This window comes from Delphinus delphis, chromosome 2 (genome assembly GCF_949987515.2).
Source record: "Delphinus delphis chromosome 2, mDelDel1.2, whole genome shotgun sequence".
NCBI classification, from domain to species: Eukaryota; Metazoa; Chordata; class Mammalia; order Artiodactyla; family Delphinidae; genus Delphinus; species Delphinus delphis.
In genome coordinates this window covers 133,660,520-133,676,889 of record NC_082684.1, presented here as the reverse complement: position 1 = coordinate 133,676,889, position 16,370 = coordinate 133,660,520, and the positions used below count along the sequence as shown (strand labels likewise).

Sequence of the window (16,370 nt, the reverse complement as noted above, 5' to 3'; positions counted from 1 at the left end):
AAAACCATAATTCAAAAAGACACATGCGCCCCAATGTTCACTGCAGCACTATTTACAACAGTCAGGTCACGGAAGTAACCTAAATGCCCCTGGACAGACAAATGGATAAAGAAGATGTGGGACATATATACAATGGAATATTACTCAGCCATAAAAAGGAACGAATTGGGTCATTTGTAGAGACGTGGATGCATCTAGAGACTATCATATAGAGAGAAGTAAGTCAGAAAAAGAAAAACAAATATTGTATATTAATGCATATATGTGGAGCCTAGAAAAATGGTACAGATGAACCAGTTTGCAGGGCAGAAGTTGAGACACAGATGTAGAGAACAAACGTATGGACACCACGGGGGGAAAGTGGCAGGGGAGATTGGGATTGACATATACATACTAATATGTATAAAATGGATAACTAATAAAAACCTGCTGTATAAAATAAATAAAATTCAAAAAAGAGAAAGACAAATACCATATGGTATTCCTTATATGTGGGATCTAAAATATGACACAAATAAGTTTATCTATGAAACAGAAACAGAGTCACAGACACAGAGAACAGACTTGTGGTTGCCAGTGGGGAGGCGGTTGGAGGACGGATGGACTGGGAAGTTGGGGTTAGCAGATGTAAGCTTTTATATACAGAATGGATAAACAACAAGGTCCTACTGTATAGCACAGGGAACTATATTCAATATCCTATGATAAACCATAATGGAAAAGAATGTTAAGAAAAAGAATGTACATATATGTATAAAGGAATCACTTTGCTGTACAGCACAAATTAACACAACATTGTAAAACAACTACAATAAAAAAAACTATTTCTTATTAGTATAGTTTAAAATGGGAAAAATCTTGTTTTACTGTGTGTTGATATGTATTATACTCACCAGATCGGTTTTTTGTTAAGTACACTGGTGAGGGAAGTATGTTTTGGACTGATTCATTCTGGCTTTGGAAATGTTTGAATTTTTCAATAACTTTATGTTTTCCCTCCCAGATTCCACTATAATTGCTTCCTAGATTTAGATGAACACTCAAAAAAAGTTTTATTTTTAGAAACCTTGATAGTGTTTTTTTTAAAAAGCTTTCTAAAAAGTTTGGGATATTAAGATATGTTTACATTTGTGGCTAAGATGAACCCAAGTGGGACTCTAAATTGGGGGATTCCAATGGAAATGTTTGGTCAGGGATGATGAGATAATGGCATTGATTAAACAAAGCAGGCTCCTGGGGAAAACAAAAAACAAAAAACTGAATCACCTTTCCAGGAAACTAGGCAAATTCCAAGAGGGAAATAACTGATGAAATGTAAAGATTACCATTTTGTTAGTAGGAGTTAAATTTAAGGTTCAGATATGTAATAAATGATACACATACACGTTGTAGACAATTCAAAACATCAAAAATAAAGGAAAAGTTAAGACACTGATGAAAGACCGAAGACCCAAATAAATGGAAAGATATTCCATGCTCATGGTTGTAAGAATACTGATAAAATGTCCATACTACCCAAAGCAATCTACAGATTCAATGCAATCCCTGTCAAAATTCCAATGGCATTTTCCACAGAAATAACCCTAAAATTTATATGGAACCACAACACATCCTGAATAGCCAAAGCAATCTTGATAAAGAAGAACAAAGCTGGAGACATCACAAAGCTATAGTAATCAAACAGTATAAAAACAAACACATAGATCCATGGAACAGAATAGAGAGCCCAGAAATAAACTCGTGCATATACAGTCAATTAATTTATTACAAAGGAGCTAAGAATAGACAATATTCAATAAATGCTGTTGGGAAACTAGACAGCCACATGCAAAAGAATGAAAGACCACTATCTTACACAATACACAAAAAATTACCTCAAAACGGATTAAAGAACTGAATGTAAGGCCTGAAACCATAAAACTCCTAGAAGAAAGCATAAAGCAGTAAGCTCCTTGTCACAGGTCTCGGTGATGATTTTTTGGATCTGACTCCAAAAGCAAAGGCAATAAAAGCAAAAACAAATTAGTGGGACTGCAACAGACTAAAAAGCATCTGCATTGAAAAGGAAACCATCAACAAAATGAAAACGCAACCTACTGAATGGGAAAAGACATTTGCAAATCATGTACCTGACAAAGAGTTAATATCCAAAATATATTAAAAACTCATACAACTCGGGCTTCCCTGGTGGCGCAGTGGTTGAGAGTCCGCCTGCCGATGCAGGGGACACGGGTTCGTGCCCCGGTCTGGGAAGATCCCATATGCCGCGGAGCGGCTGGGCCCGTGAGCCATGGCCGCTGAGCCTGCGCGTCCGGAGCCTGTGCTCCGCAACGGGAGAGGCCGCAACGGGAGAGGCCGCAACAGTGAGAGGCCCACGTACTGCAAAAAAAAACCCAAAAAAACAAAAAACCAAACTCATACAACTCAATAACAAAAAAACAAACAATCAAATTAAAAAACAGGCAGATCTGAATAGGTATTTTTTCAAAGAAGACATACAGATGGGAAACAGGTGCTTGAAAAGGTGCTCAACATCACTAACAATCAGGGAAACACAAACCACAATGAGCTATCACCTCCCACCTGTTAAGAATGGCTATCATCAACAAGAGCTAACACGTGTTGGTGAAGATGTGGAGAAAGGGAACCCTTACGCACTGTTGGTGGGAATGTAAATTGGTGCAGGCGCTACAGAAAACAGTACAGAGGTTCCTTCAAAAATTAAAACTACTATTATCTGGCCCACACCCAAACCCACAGCACTGGATTCCGAACACGGCCCGGGCAGGTATGGCAGTGCCCCCTTGACATGAAGCGGCCTGCGTGGCCAGGGAACCCCACGGCCCCCTGTCAGGACAGTGTGGCATTGCCAGCCAACTCTAGATATAGCGCACCAGGTAGTGCCCCGTCCACTTGCCCCACTGCTGGGCAGGAGATGCACTTGTTTGGGGTCTACCGTGTCTGGGCACAAACGGCTCCCCTTAAACTGCCACCCAAGGGCACAGCAGGACAATGGCCTCTGCCCTGTGCCCCTCATTCTCTGACTCCCTCAGTGGCCCAGAGGCTGCCTCCCACCGGGCTCTCTGGCTGCATCCCCACACCTCGTTGGGGAGTGCCTTCTCACCTGGCCTGTTCCTGCTAGTTAGAAAGAGCTGCATAAATCAGTCCCCATCCAGTTTGTACAGTCCTTATAACTACTCCCCCCCCAAACCCACCCCCTTCGGTTCTGCCTGGGACTGGACTGGGTCCGCCATGCCAGCCCTTTTGGACGTAACTCCTGTAGTATCTGCTTTGACCCCTGCCCCAGTCTTTGCTCCCTGGGTCCCCTGTCCTCTGGACTGGAAGTTAAGGAAGGCTGCATGGAGGAAGCAGCTGCTCTCACTATTCAGTGTAAGTGGGAGGGTGTCTTGGCAGAGAAGGGTGCCTCCCTACGTACGGGCTTACCAGCAGCCCTGGCCCACTGGGACAGCTTCGATGCAGGAGGGTGGGGTGCAGGGCCTCCTCACTAGTCTCTGCTCCCTTCCAGGCACTTGCCTGCTGCATTAGCAGCCAGTCTTGTTTGGGCCCACGCTGCCCTCCCCTCTGCTCTTCAGCAGTCCTGCCTCCATGTCCACTCGTGCACTTGGCTGCTTCAGCACTCACGCCCAGCGCTGTAAGACTTGTGTCTCTGAATGGACTGTGAGCCCCTAGGGCAGGGCTCCGTCAGTCAACCTTGTGACCCTGCTACACATCGGTGCTATTAAACATGAGTTAGATCCATGGGGGAAAAAAAAATCCAGAAATTCTGAGTATTTACTAGAAGACAATGAAAAACACTAACTTGAAAAGATACCTGCACCCCCATGTTCACTGCAGCATTATTTACAACCTCCAATGCATGGAAACGACCTAAGCGTCCACCAACGGATGAATGGATAAGGAAAATGTGATGGAATACTATTCAGCAAAAAAAGAATAAACTCTTGCCATCTGAGACAACACAGGTGGAACTTGAGAGCGTTATGCTAAGTGAAATAAGTAAGTAAGTCAGAGAAAGGCAAATACCGTATGACCTCATTATATGTGGAATCTAAACAAACAGACAAAAAACAAACTAAAAAACCAAAAACAAGCTCATAGATACAGGAAACAGATTTGTGGTTGCCCGAGGTGGGGATGCGGGGCTGAGTGAAATTGGTGAAGGGGGATCAAAGCTACAAATTTCCAGTTATAAAATAAATAAGTCATGGGGATGTAAGGTACAGCAATGGTGACTACTGTTAATAATGTACCACACAATGAAAAGTTGCTTACAGAGTAGACCTCATCACACACAAATAAATTTGTTCTCTATGTATGATTGACGGATGTTAATTAGACTTACTATGATGATCGTTTCCCAATATAAACGAATAGCGAATATCATGTCGTACACCTGAAACTAATATATCAATTATACCTCAATTTAAAAAATTCTAAAGAAAACCTCTCAGCATGAACCCAACACCTGTTTCGTTAGCTTCGAAGGACACAAAAAGGCAATAGAGCACCTAGCCAGACAGCAGTTACATCAAGAGGTCTTTTAACATCACAAGTACAGTTTCAAGGCGTTTACATCCAACCACGGGGTCCCTTATTTACAAAAAAAAAAAAAAAATGAACCTGAAGTGGAAAGTTCCCCTATATTCCTAATATATCTTTTATGCTTTGGGGAAAAAAAAAAGACAAAATTTACTCATAATCCCCAAACCCATCCCTCTCTGCACACACAAGAAGGAAGCACTGAATTTAGGTTCCTAGATTCCAAATCCAGGCTCGGCCTCGTAGTAACTGCGGAATCTTGTGTAGTTACCGGGCATACACCTTAGTTTTGCCACCCACAAAATGGAGATAATAGTACTTACCTCTTATGCTGGGTGAGGATTAAATGAATCCTTGCAGAATGTGGCTCAGTGCCTCGGTCACAGTAGGCGCTCAAATGCCTCTGCTACAGTAACGTTGCAGGTTTCTCATTTTCTCCTATATTCACTTAGTACTTTATCCGAGAAGCTGCGCTAAGCACCGGGACCTCCAGGTTAAAACCTATTTCCTGCTCTTCAGCAGGTCACTGCCTGCTCAAACACTCTCACACGGGCTACAGGAGGTGGGAGTGATACCTATTTATCTAGGTAACTTTTTGCTAAAAATATTTTTACTGTTCACAAGCTGAGTTTTTACCCAAGCCACCGGAACCGGCGTCTGCAAACGCCTAGCAACTTTTTGAACCCGCAAACGAGCGAGATACGCGCTTGCGCAGGCGTCTTTGGTGTGTTGTCGCGAGAGGCTCTAGTCCCGCCTCTTCCGGCAAACTCGGGCGCCGATTGGTCCGCGTGGCCTGTATAAGAGGCTGCGCGAAGGCGGGTACTTCCTTTTCCTCAGTTTCCGCTAAGGTGCTCGGTCCTTCCGAGGAAGCTAAGGCCGCGTTGGGGTGAGGCCCTCACTTCATCCGGCGACTAGCACCGCGCCCGGCAGACCCTGCCTAGCCCTCGCCCGCACCATGGCCTCCGTCTCGGAGCTCGCCTGCATCTACTCGGCCCTCATCCTACACGACGATGAGGTGACGGTCACGGTGAGTGCGGGCGTGGGCCGGTGGCGGGGTGCAGGTTACTCGTCCTCGCAGGTGTCCGGGGCGGACTCTTCTGGCCGGAGCCGCGGCCATCGACACCCCGACGGAGGGGGACGGGCGGGACGGGAGCTCATCGGGTGGTCCCATGTGCGGGCGGCCTGGGGCCTCGGCCACGTGCCCGCCCCGGAGGGAGTGGCTTTTACTTGGCGGCGGCGCGCTCCGGTTTTGACAATCTCTAGAGTACTTTGTGCAACACGTGGGCAGCCTCATCCGCAGCTAGAAAATGCTCCAGGACGCTTTATACCTCCATTTGGTGTGATTTCCTTTCGTGCTCTTGAGAAGACCCCCTGGGGCCTGGCTGCGTGGTGTGGAGGCTCTGCTCCACCTCTGGCCTTGCCTCACAACTTAAAATAGCAGCGTGACTTGGGCAGGTCCCAGCCTGTGAAGTGGCAGCGATGAACTCGAGGCCGTGCAAAATACCTGGCACACAAGAGCAGAGGCTTTTTTTTTTTTTTTTTTTTTTTTTGCCATTAGAGTGGAAGAAAGAGTCGTCTTAAATTAGCATACATGCGATGCCGGTAGAATATTTGAACTGGGTAAACGTAGTTTGATACCCACGTTAAGAGTGATTTGCTTTCAGTTTGCAGTATTTCGGAGACATTTACGAAAGCTAAACTTTGCTGTATGATGGATTGCCGTTTTTATTTGTTTTAGGAGGATAAGATCAATGCCCTCATTAAAGCAGCCGGTGTAAATGTTGAACCTTTCTGGCCAGGCTTGTTTGCAAAGGTAAGGTGATGGTGGCAGTGATTTGGAGAAGTAAATTTTGGAAGACCGTTAAGTCAGGTGCTTATGCTAAACTCCAGAAGTGCCAGAATCCCACTGGACTTGTCCAAGTATGAGCAATGATTTCCTCACATTTCTATCTCTGGGAGCGAATTAAGGTTTTGCTTTGTCATGACTTTGTCTTTTTCTCTTGGTCTCAGACTCTGCTGTCTCTTTCCTTGTGTTCTAAAATCATGAGGAAAATATATTAACCAGGTCATTCCTTCATAAAAGGGTCACCCAGGAGGTAATACCACCTGTGCCGTTCCAAGTAAATCCTGCCAGCATGGTGATGGCCTTTTATTGACCACTTATTTTGTGTTGGAATATAAAAGACTAATGAAAACCGGATTCCTACCCAAGGAACTTAGCACTGGCTACCTTGTGTAGGTTACTTAATCGCTGGCAAGTGAAACTGATAGCCTCTAACTATTCAGCTTGTGTCCTTCAACCGTGAGACTTGAAAGATTGGACACATTGTTCCTAAATCATCTTCAGTGAATTCCCTTGGGAAAAGTCCTAGAAGTGCATAGTAGTATAAAAAATTGAATTCACTCTAAGGAGGAGTCATGAACTGTGGAAAGCATCCTGGTTTGAGTGTTTAAGGAAGCTTGAAATTTCTCCTAGCAAGTTAAGCCAGCATTTTGGTGCTGGAACAAAAGGACAGGACTAAGCATTTACCTACATATGCGTATGTATTGCAGGCTTTGGCCAATGTCAACATCGGGAGCCTCATCTGCAATGTGGGGGCAGGTGGACCTGCCCCAGCAGCTGGTGCTGCACCAGCAGGAGGTCCTGCCCCCTCCACCACTGCTGCCCCAGGTAGGAAACTTGGTATCAGAGCGTGGAGATTAGAAGTATTATAGGCAAAATTGTTCTTCATTTGCTAAGAGTAGATGATGTATAGAAATCTTAAAACCAGAGGCATAGTTTGATGAGGGGAATCTAGGGTATTTTTGACCACGAAAGTTGAAGGGCCTGGAGCTCTTGGAGTTTTAGAGAGGTAACTAACTATTTTCTGTTTTGTTCTTAGCTGAGGAGAAGAAAGTGGAAGCAAAGAAAGAAGAATCTGAAGAGTCTGATGATGACATGGGCTTTGGTCTTTTTGACTAAACCTCTTTAGTAGCACATTCAATAAAAAGCTGAGTTCTTTGCTGCTGTTCGTCTTACTGATAGTTCTGGCGATGTGTTGTGTAAAGATGAACTTTGGCTTTCAGTGGTGTCTTCCTGAAAGAAGCAGCTGGGTGCAGCATTGAGAACTGCATGGAGACGCAGGAGGAGAAAGGTTCAGAGCAGACACCTTGTCCGGACTCCCCGCATGACTTCATGATTACAGGCTCTGTCCTCTAGACCTGAATAAGAGTCACTGTTGGGGGTGATCCAAGCCTCAGATTTTTGAAAATCTAACATGAAGTAGCTTTGGGGGAAGAGGTGATAGAATGGTGGTATGAAGTGGAAATTGGTTTGCTTTTCAAAATGCCAGGGCCACCCTAGAACTTGGATTTATATAACATGATTCTTGTGTATTCAGAGCATGTTAGGTGCCAGGCACTTGGGACATCTGTGCAATTAATAGATGGGGACATGGGATTGGGGAGTTGAGCAGGACATTCTGGCCCCGACTGCCCTCACTCCAGCGTACAGGACCATTTGTACATGTTACTATAGCCATTTGGGCAAGTGGCTGGTGTATCTTGTAAAATTGGACATCCAAGATACATCTCTGGTAATGTTTAAAGCAGTGCTGAAAAATAAAACTCAAAGGTCCATCAAATAAGTGGCCCTCAGTTATCAGCGGTGGAAACTACAGATATGGAGGAATTCTTAACAGGGTGAGATTTAAAAGCAAGTCTTAGTAAATAACACATATAGCACAGTTACCCTTTTTGTAAAGCTCAAATTTTTAAAGAGATTAAGGCATTCATATCTGATAAAAAAGATAAGGTAGGGTAAATTAGGGCCTGAGGTGGCTGGGTACAATGAGAGAACATAGATGTCATTGTTCAAATTTAGACATGGAAAAGGGCATCGCGGAGCACTAAGGAATGTGTCATAAAACAAAGATGATCTACATCCGTGTGGTAAGTGCCTACTTTTCCTCACTTTCCTCATCCATAGCTCACCTAAATGAAGGCCACCACTGTGCTAATCTCAAGCGTCGTTCTGTACAACAATCCCATGCTGGTAAGACCCCATGTCAGGTGGGTAAGTAGAAGCTCAGAGGTTTTCATGCCTTTGGTTACAAAGTAGTAAGTGCCTGGAAGGATTAAAGCCAGGCAATGACTGCAAAGCCTACTTTAACTGCATCTCCCCATGCTCCTGCCCCTTAGCTTTCTCCTCTGTAGTGATGAGAGTACATCCTCTAGAGTTGAGTTAGCGGGTTCCTTGCATTTAGCATTCAAGGAGGGAACACCCACGTTTAATTTAGCTGAAATATTTTTTGGATGGGTTAAAGAGAATACAAGATAAAGGAAAGCACAGCATCTAAAACAGCTGAAAATTAGTGGTAAATTGGGATATTACAAATTTAAGTTAGCCAAACCAAACAATACAATCGCAAATGTTCACTCTAGCAAGACTCATGTTAACATGGCCTAATGGATGGCCCAGCTTTTTAAAAGAAATATTTAATATAGTAAAAATTAATAGAGCTAAAAAAACCTTTCCAAAGAATGATCTGATAATCAGATTAGGGGACCCACATCCACATATAGGAATGCCAGTGTTTTATTCATTTGATATAAGTAATAAAGCCTGTCCAGTCCCACCCACCTTTCAGTTCTCTGAGCCTTGATTTCCACTTTGCAAAACGGAAATCATATCTACTTCATGTTACAGAATGAACAAAGTCATGCTTGCTGGCAGGCAAATGTGGTTTTTCTTCTGCATAAGGCACAAGGAGCACAGCTGGCGTCCCTGCTTTTCAGAATCCCAGGTGCAACCTTGTGCTTCCCAAGCCCGCTCCCTGCCGATCCTGCCCAATCATGGTTGGTTTACTATGACACTTGAGGGCTGCGTACCTGCTTGGTTTCTTATAACTAGTTTCACACTTCTGATGTTCACCAAGCATACTTGTTACTTTTTAAACAGTTTCTTGTTCTTAAAATTCTATTCATATCTCCTGTGGCTACTGAAAGCATACCTAGGTCCATGGCCAGCTCACTCACCCCTCTAATAATCCTGCATTAGCAGGAAGCCAGCATTAGGTATATGGGCTCTAATCCTTGTGTTCTGAAGAATCTTGGGAACAGACATGTTCATTGACAAACCACCTAAGAAAACAACTTTTTAAAAAGTTCGCAGGGGCTTCCCTGGTGGTGCAGTGGTTAAGAATCTGCCTAGCAAGGCAGGGGACACGGGTTTGAGCCCTGGTCCAGGAAGATCTCACGTCACAGAGCCATTAAGCCCCTGTGCCACAACTACTGAGCCTGTGCTCTAGAGCCTGCGAGTCACAACTACTGAGCCCGTGTGTCGCAACTACTGAAGTCCGCGTGCCTAGAGCCCGTGGTCTGCAGCAAGAGAGGCCACGGCAATGAGAAGCCTGTGCTCGCCGCAACTAGAGAAAAGCCCGCGCATAGCAACAAAGACCCAACACAGCCAAAAACAAATAAAAATTAAAAAAAAATATTTTAAAAAAGTCCACAGAATATGTTGGACAATGGGATAGGTTTTAAAAAAAATCCGAAGTGCCCATCAACTGTTTAATTCTTTCTTTTTTTTGTTCTTCTCAGCTAAAAATGGTAAGGAGAGGGCTTCCCTGGTGGCCCAGTGGTTGAGAGTCCGCCTGCCAATGCAGGGGACATGGGTTCGTGCCCCGACCCGGGAAGATCCCACATGCCGCGGAGCGGCTAGGCCCGTGAGCCATGGCCACTGAACCTGCGTGTCCAGAGCCTGTGCTCCGCAACGGGAGAAGCCACAACAGTGAGAGGCCTGCGTACCGCAAAAAAAAAAAAAAAAAAAAAAAAAAAAAAAAAAATGGTAAGGAGAGATTGAAATGTGAAGTTTTAAAACCACCTTTTGGAAAAGAAAACCAATTGAAAGAATTCAAAATATTTATGCAACAAAACAACTTGGTATATTGCTACAACTTCAAATAAAATGTGTCAGATCCTTTCTCTCCCATAATTTGAAGGAGCATATACAGTAAAATTGTGAGGGAACAAGGTGACCAGGTGATTACTGATTTGGTTGGGTAGCACTTTATAATTTAGAAATAACTTTCACACATTCTCCCATTCTGAACTTTACATGTCAGGATAACTTAATTAGCCCTGTTTATATATCAAGACCCCATTGGAGAGTTTGAGAGCCCTGTCCAGTTCACACAGCTAGTGCAGGGCCTGCCACCTCAGTTGTCTCAAATCAGAATTTCTTCTACCAGACCTGGTGTCCCCTCCATACACGTGCTACGTAAGGTACAGTGGCCAGCTCTTGATTTTTTTCTGTCACTTTGCAAGCCACTTCTCTCTCATCTTATCTTTGCAGTCAAGCCTGGACACTTAAGCTTGATATAGACAGGGGCTGCTTTTAAGAGAAGACTGACGTTTTTAGTTCTGAAATAGCCAGGAGATGCCCCTCAGATTAAGAACACAGACACCACAGAGCATGCATCATGGAACCTGGACTGTTCAGGTCAGATTCAGCAACCTTATGGAACACTAATGTCAGGACACAGGCTCAGGGGCCATCACATAGTTTCACAGGATTGCTCAAATAGTTATGAGCTTCCAAAGAATCCTCCAAGTTCTACTCAATTTAACTCACTGAAACTTCCACTCCTCTTACTTGTATACTTTGAGGGTTATTAAGATGTCCAATTAAGGTAAGAAACGTCTGTCTTTCACCTTCCAGATCTTTGCACTTGCTATATCCCCCATCTCCCTGGGTCATCTACTACCTACCCCAGTTAATTCTACTCCTGGCCTCAGGAAGCCCACCCCAGGCTATGTTAAATCTCTGCCCTAAGTTCCCTATATACCACTTCTTAAAAGTAAATGTGTAATTGTGCATTTTTGACAGTTTCTTCAATATCTTCCTGCCTCCATGAAGTGAGTTCAGGGATCAGGGCTGTGTTGCTCACCTGTATCCCCAGTACTTATCACAACGCCTGGCTTATTGTTGGCGTTACTATTATATTTATCAGAGCCAAACCCTCTCCTATCACACGGAAGGTAATCAGTGCCCAGACAAAAGGAAGACCTTGCTCAGCAGCAGTGACTGGCCAAGCCAGAAGTGGAACCCAAGTCTCTGGACTAGCGAATGCCCTTTCCACTGCAGCCGGCCTGCCCCCTACCACAAGCCTCGTTCAGTCAATTCACATTTCGTACACAACCTGGAAGCTGCGTACTAATTCACACTTAGTACACACCTTCCAGGTTGCCAGGTACAGATGTAGGTGTTCAGGCCCTGAGATGGGAACCCACGGACCCACATGAGGACTGAAGGCGCCAGACGCTGGTACCAGGTCTGGCTTTACACACTCCATAATCCTAAATCCGCAAGACCCGGGTCCGCGGACTCAAACGAGAGCGTCCCGGCATTCCCCCAGGTGATGCCAGAGCCACGCCTTATTGATGAGCGTGGAATTCTCAGCAGGTGGGACAGCAGAAGCAAGGAGTGGCGCCCCGCAGCCTGCAAACTTCCTTCTGGACACTGTGACCTGTCACCTCCCCCGTCACGTCTACATCGCCTAGCATGAGGGGAGAATATGCAGGAAAACTTGGAGACCGAGACCAGGCGACCGGGTGAAGTGTTCTCAGCTCTCCTCAGCCGTACATTCCAGAAAAATCACGCTCCTCAACTGGCACTAATGCCTGGGCTTCAGACACCCGCGCTCAAGTTCTTATAGTGCGCCTCTCGCCAATCAACGTCCGCGCTGGGAGGAAGGGGCGGGATGGGAGGCGGGGTTAGAAGCCGAGTGTGGCCAACGGAAGCAAACTCAATTGCACTGAGGCTTATTGACCGCTAGGGGCGCGCGCGCCTCGGGGCTTCTGCGCGTGCCCGTTACCATCTCATCTATCCAGCTAGCAAAAGTTTTTAAGTCTGGTTTGGCGGCGGCATCGCAGTCACGGGCGCCAGTGAGTGGATCAAGGCAACTAATCTGTTGTGAAACCTCTAGGTCAGGAGATTCCTGCTCTATCATTAACCAACAGGAATGGGATGGGGCATATTTGTAAATTGGGAATAATGAGCCCATTACTGCCATAAGGCTGTTTTTTTGAGGGGTGTGGAGCAACAATAGATTTCGGCGTTTGCACATTACTAATTAATATCACGGAGTTAGCTCCCTGTTCTTTTATTTTGGGGGCAGTGGATCCTGCCTGTTCCCAGCACCTTGGTTTCCAGAAAGCGGTTTTTTGCCCAGAGGAAGAAGCGGGAAGATTTGTTCTACTTTTGACTGCTTATCATTAGCTGAGTCATCTGGGAAGCTGTTAAACAAAACGAAACAAAACAAAATACCCGAATGAAACAAACAACAACTAAATAGCTTCCTGGGCCCCTCCACAGGTCGAAGAACCAGGACCTCCCGGAAGGCGGCAGGGAGTCTGCATTTTAACTAGCTCTCCTGAGGAATTTGATGACTAGGGTTGGGAACTCCTGGTTTAGGGCAAACCCAGCTCCTCACGCAGTGCCAGCCATGTAGGTGGTGAATAATAAGCATTGTTTGAAAGAATGACTGTGTACACCTGAAACTAACCCAACATTGTAAATCAACTATAAAATAAGAATTAAAAACAAAACAAGAAGAACGACAATTAATAACTGTCTTCAGATACTGAAGGAAGATTTAACAGTTGAATTATAAACCATGTTGTCAACACTTGGAAGATGGACCGTTGCTTTGAGTGAAAATGACTACAACTTTTTCGCGCAGGCTCAGTGGCCATGGCTCACTGGCCCAGCCGGTCTGCGGCATGTGGGATCTTCCCGGACCGGGGCACGAACCCGTGTCCCCTGCATCGGCAGGCGGACTCTCAACCACTGTGCCACCAGGGAAGCCCCACTACAACTTTTTAAGGAGTGTAATTGGTTTCCCTCTCTCAGAATTTAAAGTGCCCTTACCTTCCACTCAGGAATTTCACTTATAAGAATCCATCCAAAAATATATGTACAATTTCACTGAAGCATTATTTGTAAGAGGGGGAAAAAAGAGTGCATCAGAAGAGGCTTTCATGTAGCCATTAACAGGAGTGCTGCTATTGAAAGATATCTGTGACACCTTGTTAAGGGAAAAAGGCAAATTACAGACTATTATACATAATATGACCCCAAAAGATTCACGTGCATATGTTTATATGTGTAAATAAAATTTCTGGAAGGATTCAAAAGTAACAACAGTGATTACCTCTGACAGGAGAGATTGGACAGGGCAGGAGAGAGATTTTTTTTCCACTTCAGTTCATCCTTTTCCATATTACTTGCATTTAAAAAAATCATGACCATGCATTACTTTTAATAGCTAAGTCCGGTTTAGTAATGGCAATGTGGTCTCTGACGCTGGTGAGTGGATTAAAGCAACTAATCTGTTGTGAAACCTCTATGTCAGGAGCGTCCAGCACTTTCATTAGCCAGCAGGAATGGGATGGGACATATTTGTAAATGGGGAGTAATGACCCTGTTCTTGCTGTAGGGCTGTTTGAGGGTTGGGGAGCAACAGTGAACGTTATTATTAATTTTTCAAAAATTGAAGGGGCTTTCGTATGAAAGAGAAACTCACTTTATTCCAAGGAGCTATGGAGGGAAGAACTCTGACCAATTTTGAGAGCATTTTAGCTCAAAATAGGGAAAAACTTTGCTGGGCATTAGGCAGAGGCTGGGATAAATAAGACAATGTTTGTTTAGGGAATGAGTGTGGACTAGATATGTCTTCCACCGGTGAGATCCCATCAGTCTTTTGGGATAGAGGGTTAAGGGCTCTGACGTCAGACTACCTGGGTTGACTCAAATCCCACTCTGCCACTAAATAAGGCTGTGTGACCTTAGGAGAACTGTCTAACCTCTCTGTGCCTCCGTTTCTTCATATGCATGGTGGGGTTAATGATGAGGCCTACCTCATAGAGTTCTTGTAGGATTCAATGAGATGGCATATGTAAAACACTTAGCACAGTTCCTGTTCAAAAAATGTTAGCATTTCTTTGCTATCTCATATGATGGATTGACATTTAAAAAATTAAAAAGAGCATCAGAGAAAAAATGCCTACTATTGGAGCAGCTGTTTTATTTTTACACCCTTTAAATTTCCATGGAAACAGCCACATACTGGATTTTCAGGATTAATGGAATTAGTAGATTGGTAGAATTGCATTCATGCCGTGTGGCTTTGCTTACAAATGGAATGTTTGAAAGTTTCTTTCTTCCAGATGCTTGCTCAGTGCTGCCCCCGCGTGGTGAGGTAGGCAGGTAGGGGTGCGGGCTGTCCGCCCAGGGGTGAGTAAGGCAGTCCACCCATTTGAAAGTAAAGGCATGTTTGTGTGCCCACCAGTGACCCAGTCAGGAAGAAACCAAGTGCATTTTCACGTGGTCTTGCCTCCTGTGTAATTTACTTAAGCATATTAAGAGGAAAAGTCAAATGTGCTAAGTTCATTTCTTGTCTAAGAACAAGGAAGAACTTTACTGAGCTGCTGTGCAAGCTGCTGTACCCTTGGCTTTCCTCCAAGGTTGCTGGAAGAAACGGCCACATGAAAACCACTTCTGCTTTTTCCCTAAAACTTATGGAGGCTGTTGTGTTGTTACTGTCTCCTAAATAGGGTCTTGTGTGAAAAATTCTTTTAAATTTAGAACCAGAAGGGGCTTCCCCGGTGGCGCAGTGGTTAAGAACCCGCCTGCCAATGCAGGGGACACGGGTTCAAGCCCTGGCCCGGGAAGATCCCACATGCCGCGGAGCAACTAAGCCCGTGTCTCACAACTACTGAGACTGCCCTCTAGAGCCCACAAGCCACAACTGCTGAGCCCGCATGCCACAACTACTGAAGCCCATGTGCCTAGAGCCTGTGCTCCACAACAAGAGAAGCCAACGCAGTGCGAAGCCTGCACACTGCAACGAAGAGTAGTTTCTGCTCGCTGCAACTAGAGAAAGCCCACACGCAGCAACGAAGACCCAACACACAGCCAAAAATAAATAAATTTATTGAAAAAGAAAAAAAAAATAGGACCAGAAGAAAGTTTGTATCCTCCAGGGAATTGGTAGCCAGGCCTCCCTTATAATAACAAGAGCTCTGTGACTTACCACGCTCACTTCTCTGCCTGAGAAACAGCACCAGGCTTAATGCCCAAGCTCAGCTATTAAATTGACCTAAATGGATAATGGATTTGCTTCCTCATCCTTTTCTTGGTACTGATTAAAAAAAAATTTTTTTTCTTTTTTTGTGGCTCTTGTAATGACTTCACAGCATACTTGTACTTTGATCTATGCTCTCATATCCTTTCAAGAAAGAGGAAAGGAATCCATAAATTAAACAAAGAGTGGAATGTTTCAAGTTGGTGTGTGTGTGTGTGTGTGTGTGTGCGCGTATGTGTGTGAAAAGTTATTTGAGATGATTTTAAGTCAGTGGTTGCACTTGGGTTTTTGAGACTAACAAGTTTACGGGTCAAAGATTTCAGACCCAAATGTTTTTTTACTTGGGAAAATGAGAAGCTCATGTAAACAAGGCCATCAAGGAAGTTATGGTGTGGGCAAAGGACCAGAAGCTATTAAGGTTTGTTTCCTTAGCCACTACCACTAAGGGCAATATTGAATCAGCATTAATATTTGCAGACAGAAAGTTGGTCACCTATTTGGACGAAAAATATTTTCTCACCTCTGTCTTCATTAGGGCTTCACTTCCTTGAAGTGGTCTTTAAGTATAAAAATTGTCCTGGGAAGGTTAAGACATAAGTTCCTTGACCCCTCAGAGCAAATGAGATGGACTCCCAGATTCTCCTTTCTGAGGGTCCTTTCAGAGTCTGGCTCTGCTTCAGCTGG

At 44.6% G+C, this 16,370-nt stretch overlaps 1 protein-coding gene and 1 long non-coding RNA gene across 2 annotated transcripts in view; one reads left to right on the top strand and one right to left on the bottom strand.

The window, feature by feature from the left end:
- The window catches only part of LOC132420867 (uncharacterized), a 60,083-nt gene extending 54,848 nt beyond the window's left edge, over positions 1-5,235 (bottom strand). Inside the window, exon 1 of the long non-coding RNA XR_009518460.1 lies at positions 4,884-5,235. This is a non-coding gene — a long non-coding RNA (uncharacterized lncRNA). The remainder of the gene's footprint in view (positions 1-4,883) is intronic.
- A 153-nt stretch (positions 5,236-5,388) lies between these two features.
- Positions 5,389-7,564, top strand: RPLP1 (ribosomal protein lateral stalk subunit P1). The gene is made up of 4 exons (XM_060005693.1): positions 5,389-5,587; positions 6,299-6,373; positions 7,114-7,231; positions 7,443-7,564. The coding sequence occupies exons 1-4, from the start codon at positions 5,516-5,518 to the stop codon at positions 7,520-7,522; spliced, it is 345 nt and encodes a 114-aa protein (XP_059861676.1). The 5' UTR covers positions 5,389-5,515; the 3' UTR covers positions 7,523-7,564.
- The last annotated feature ends 8,806 nt before the right edge of the window (positions 7,565-16,370 follow it).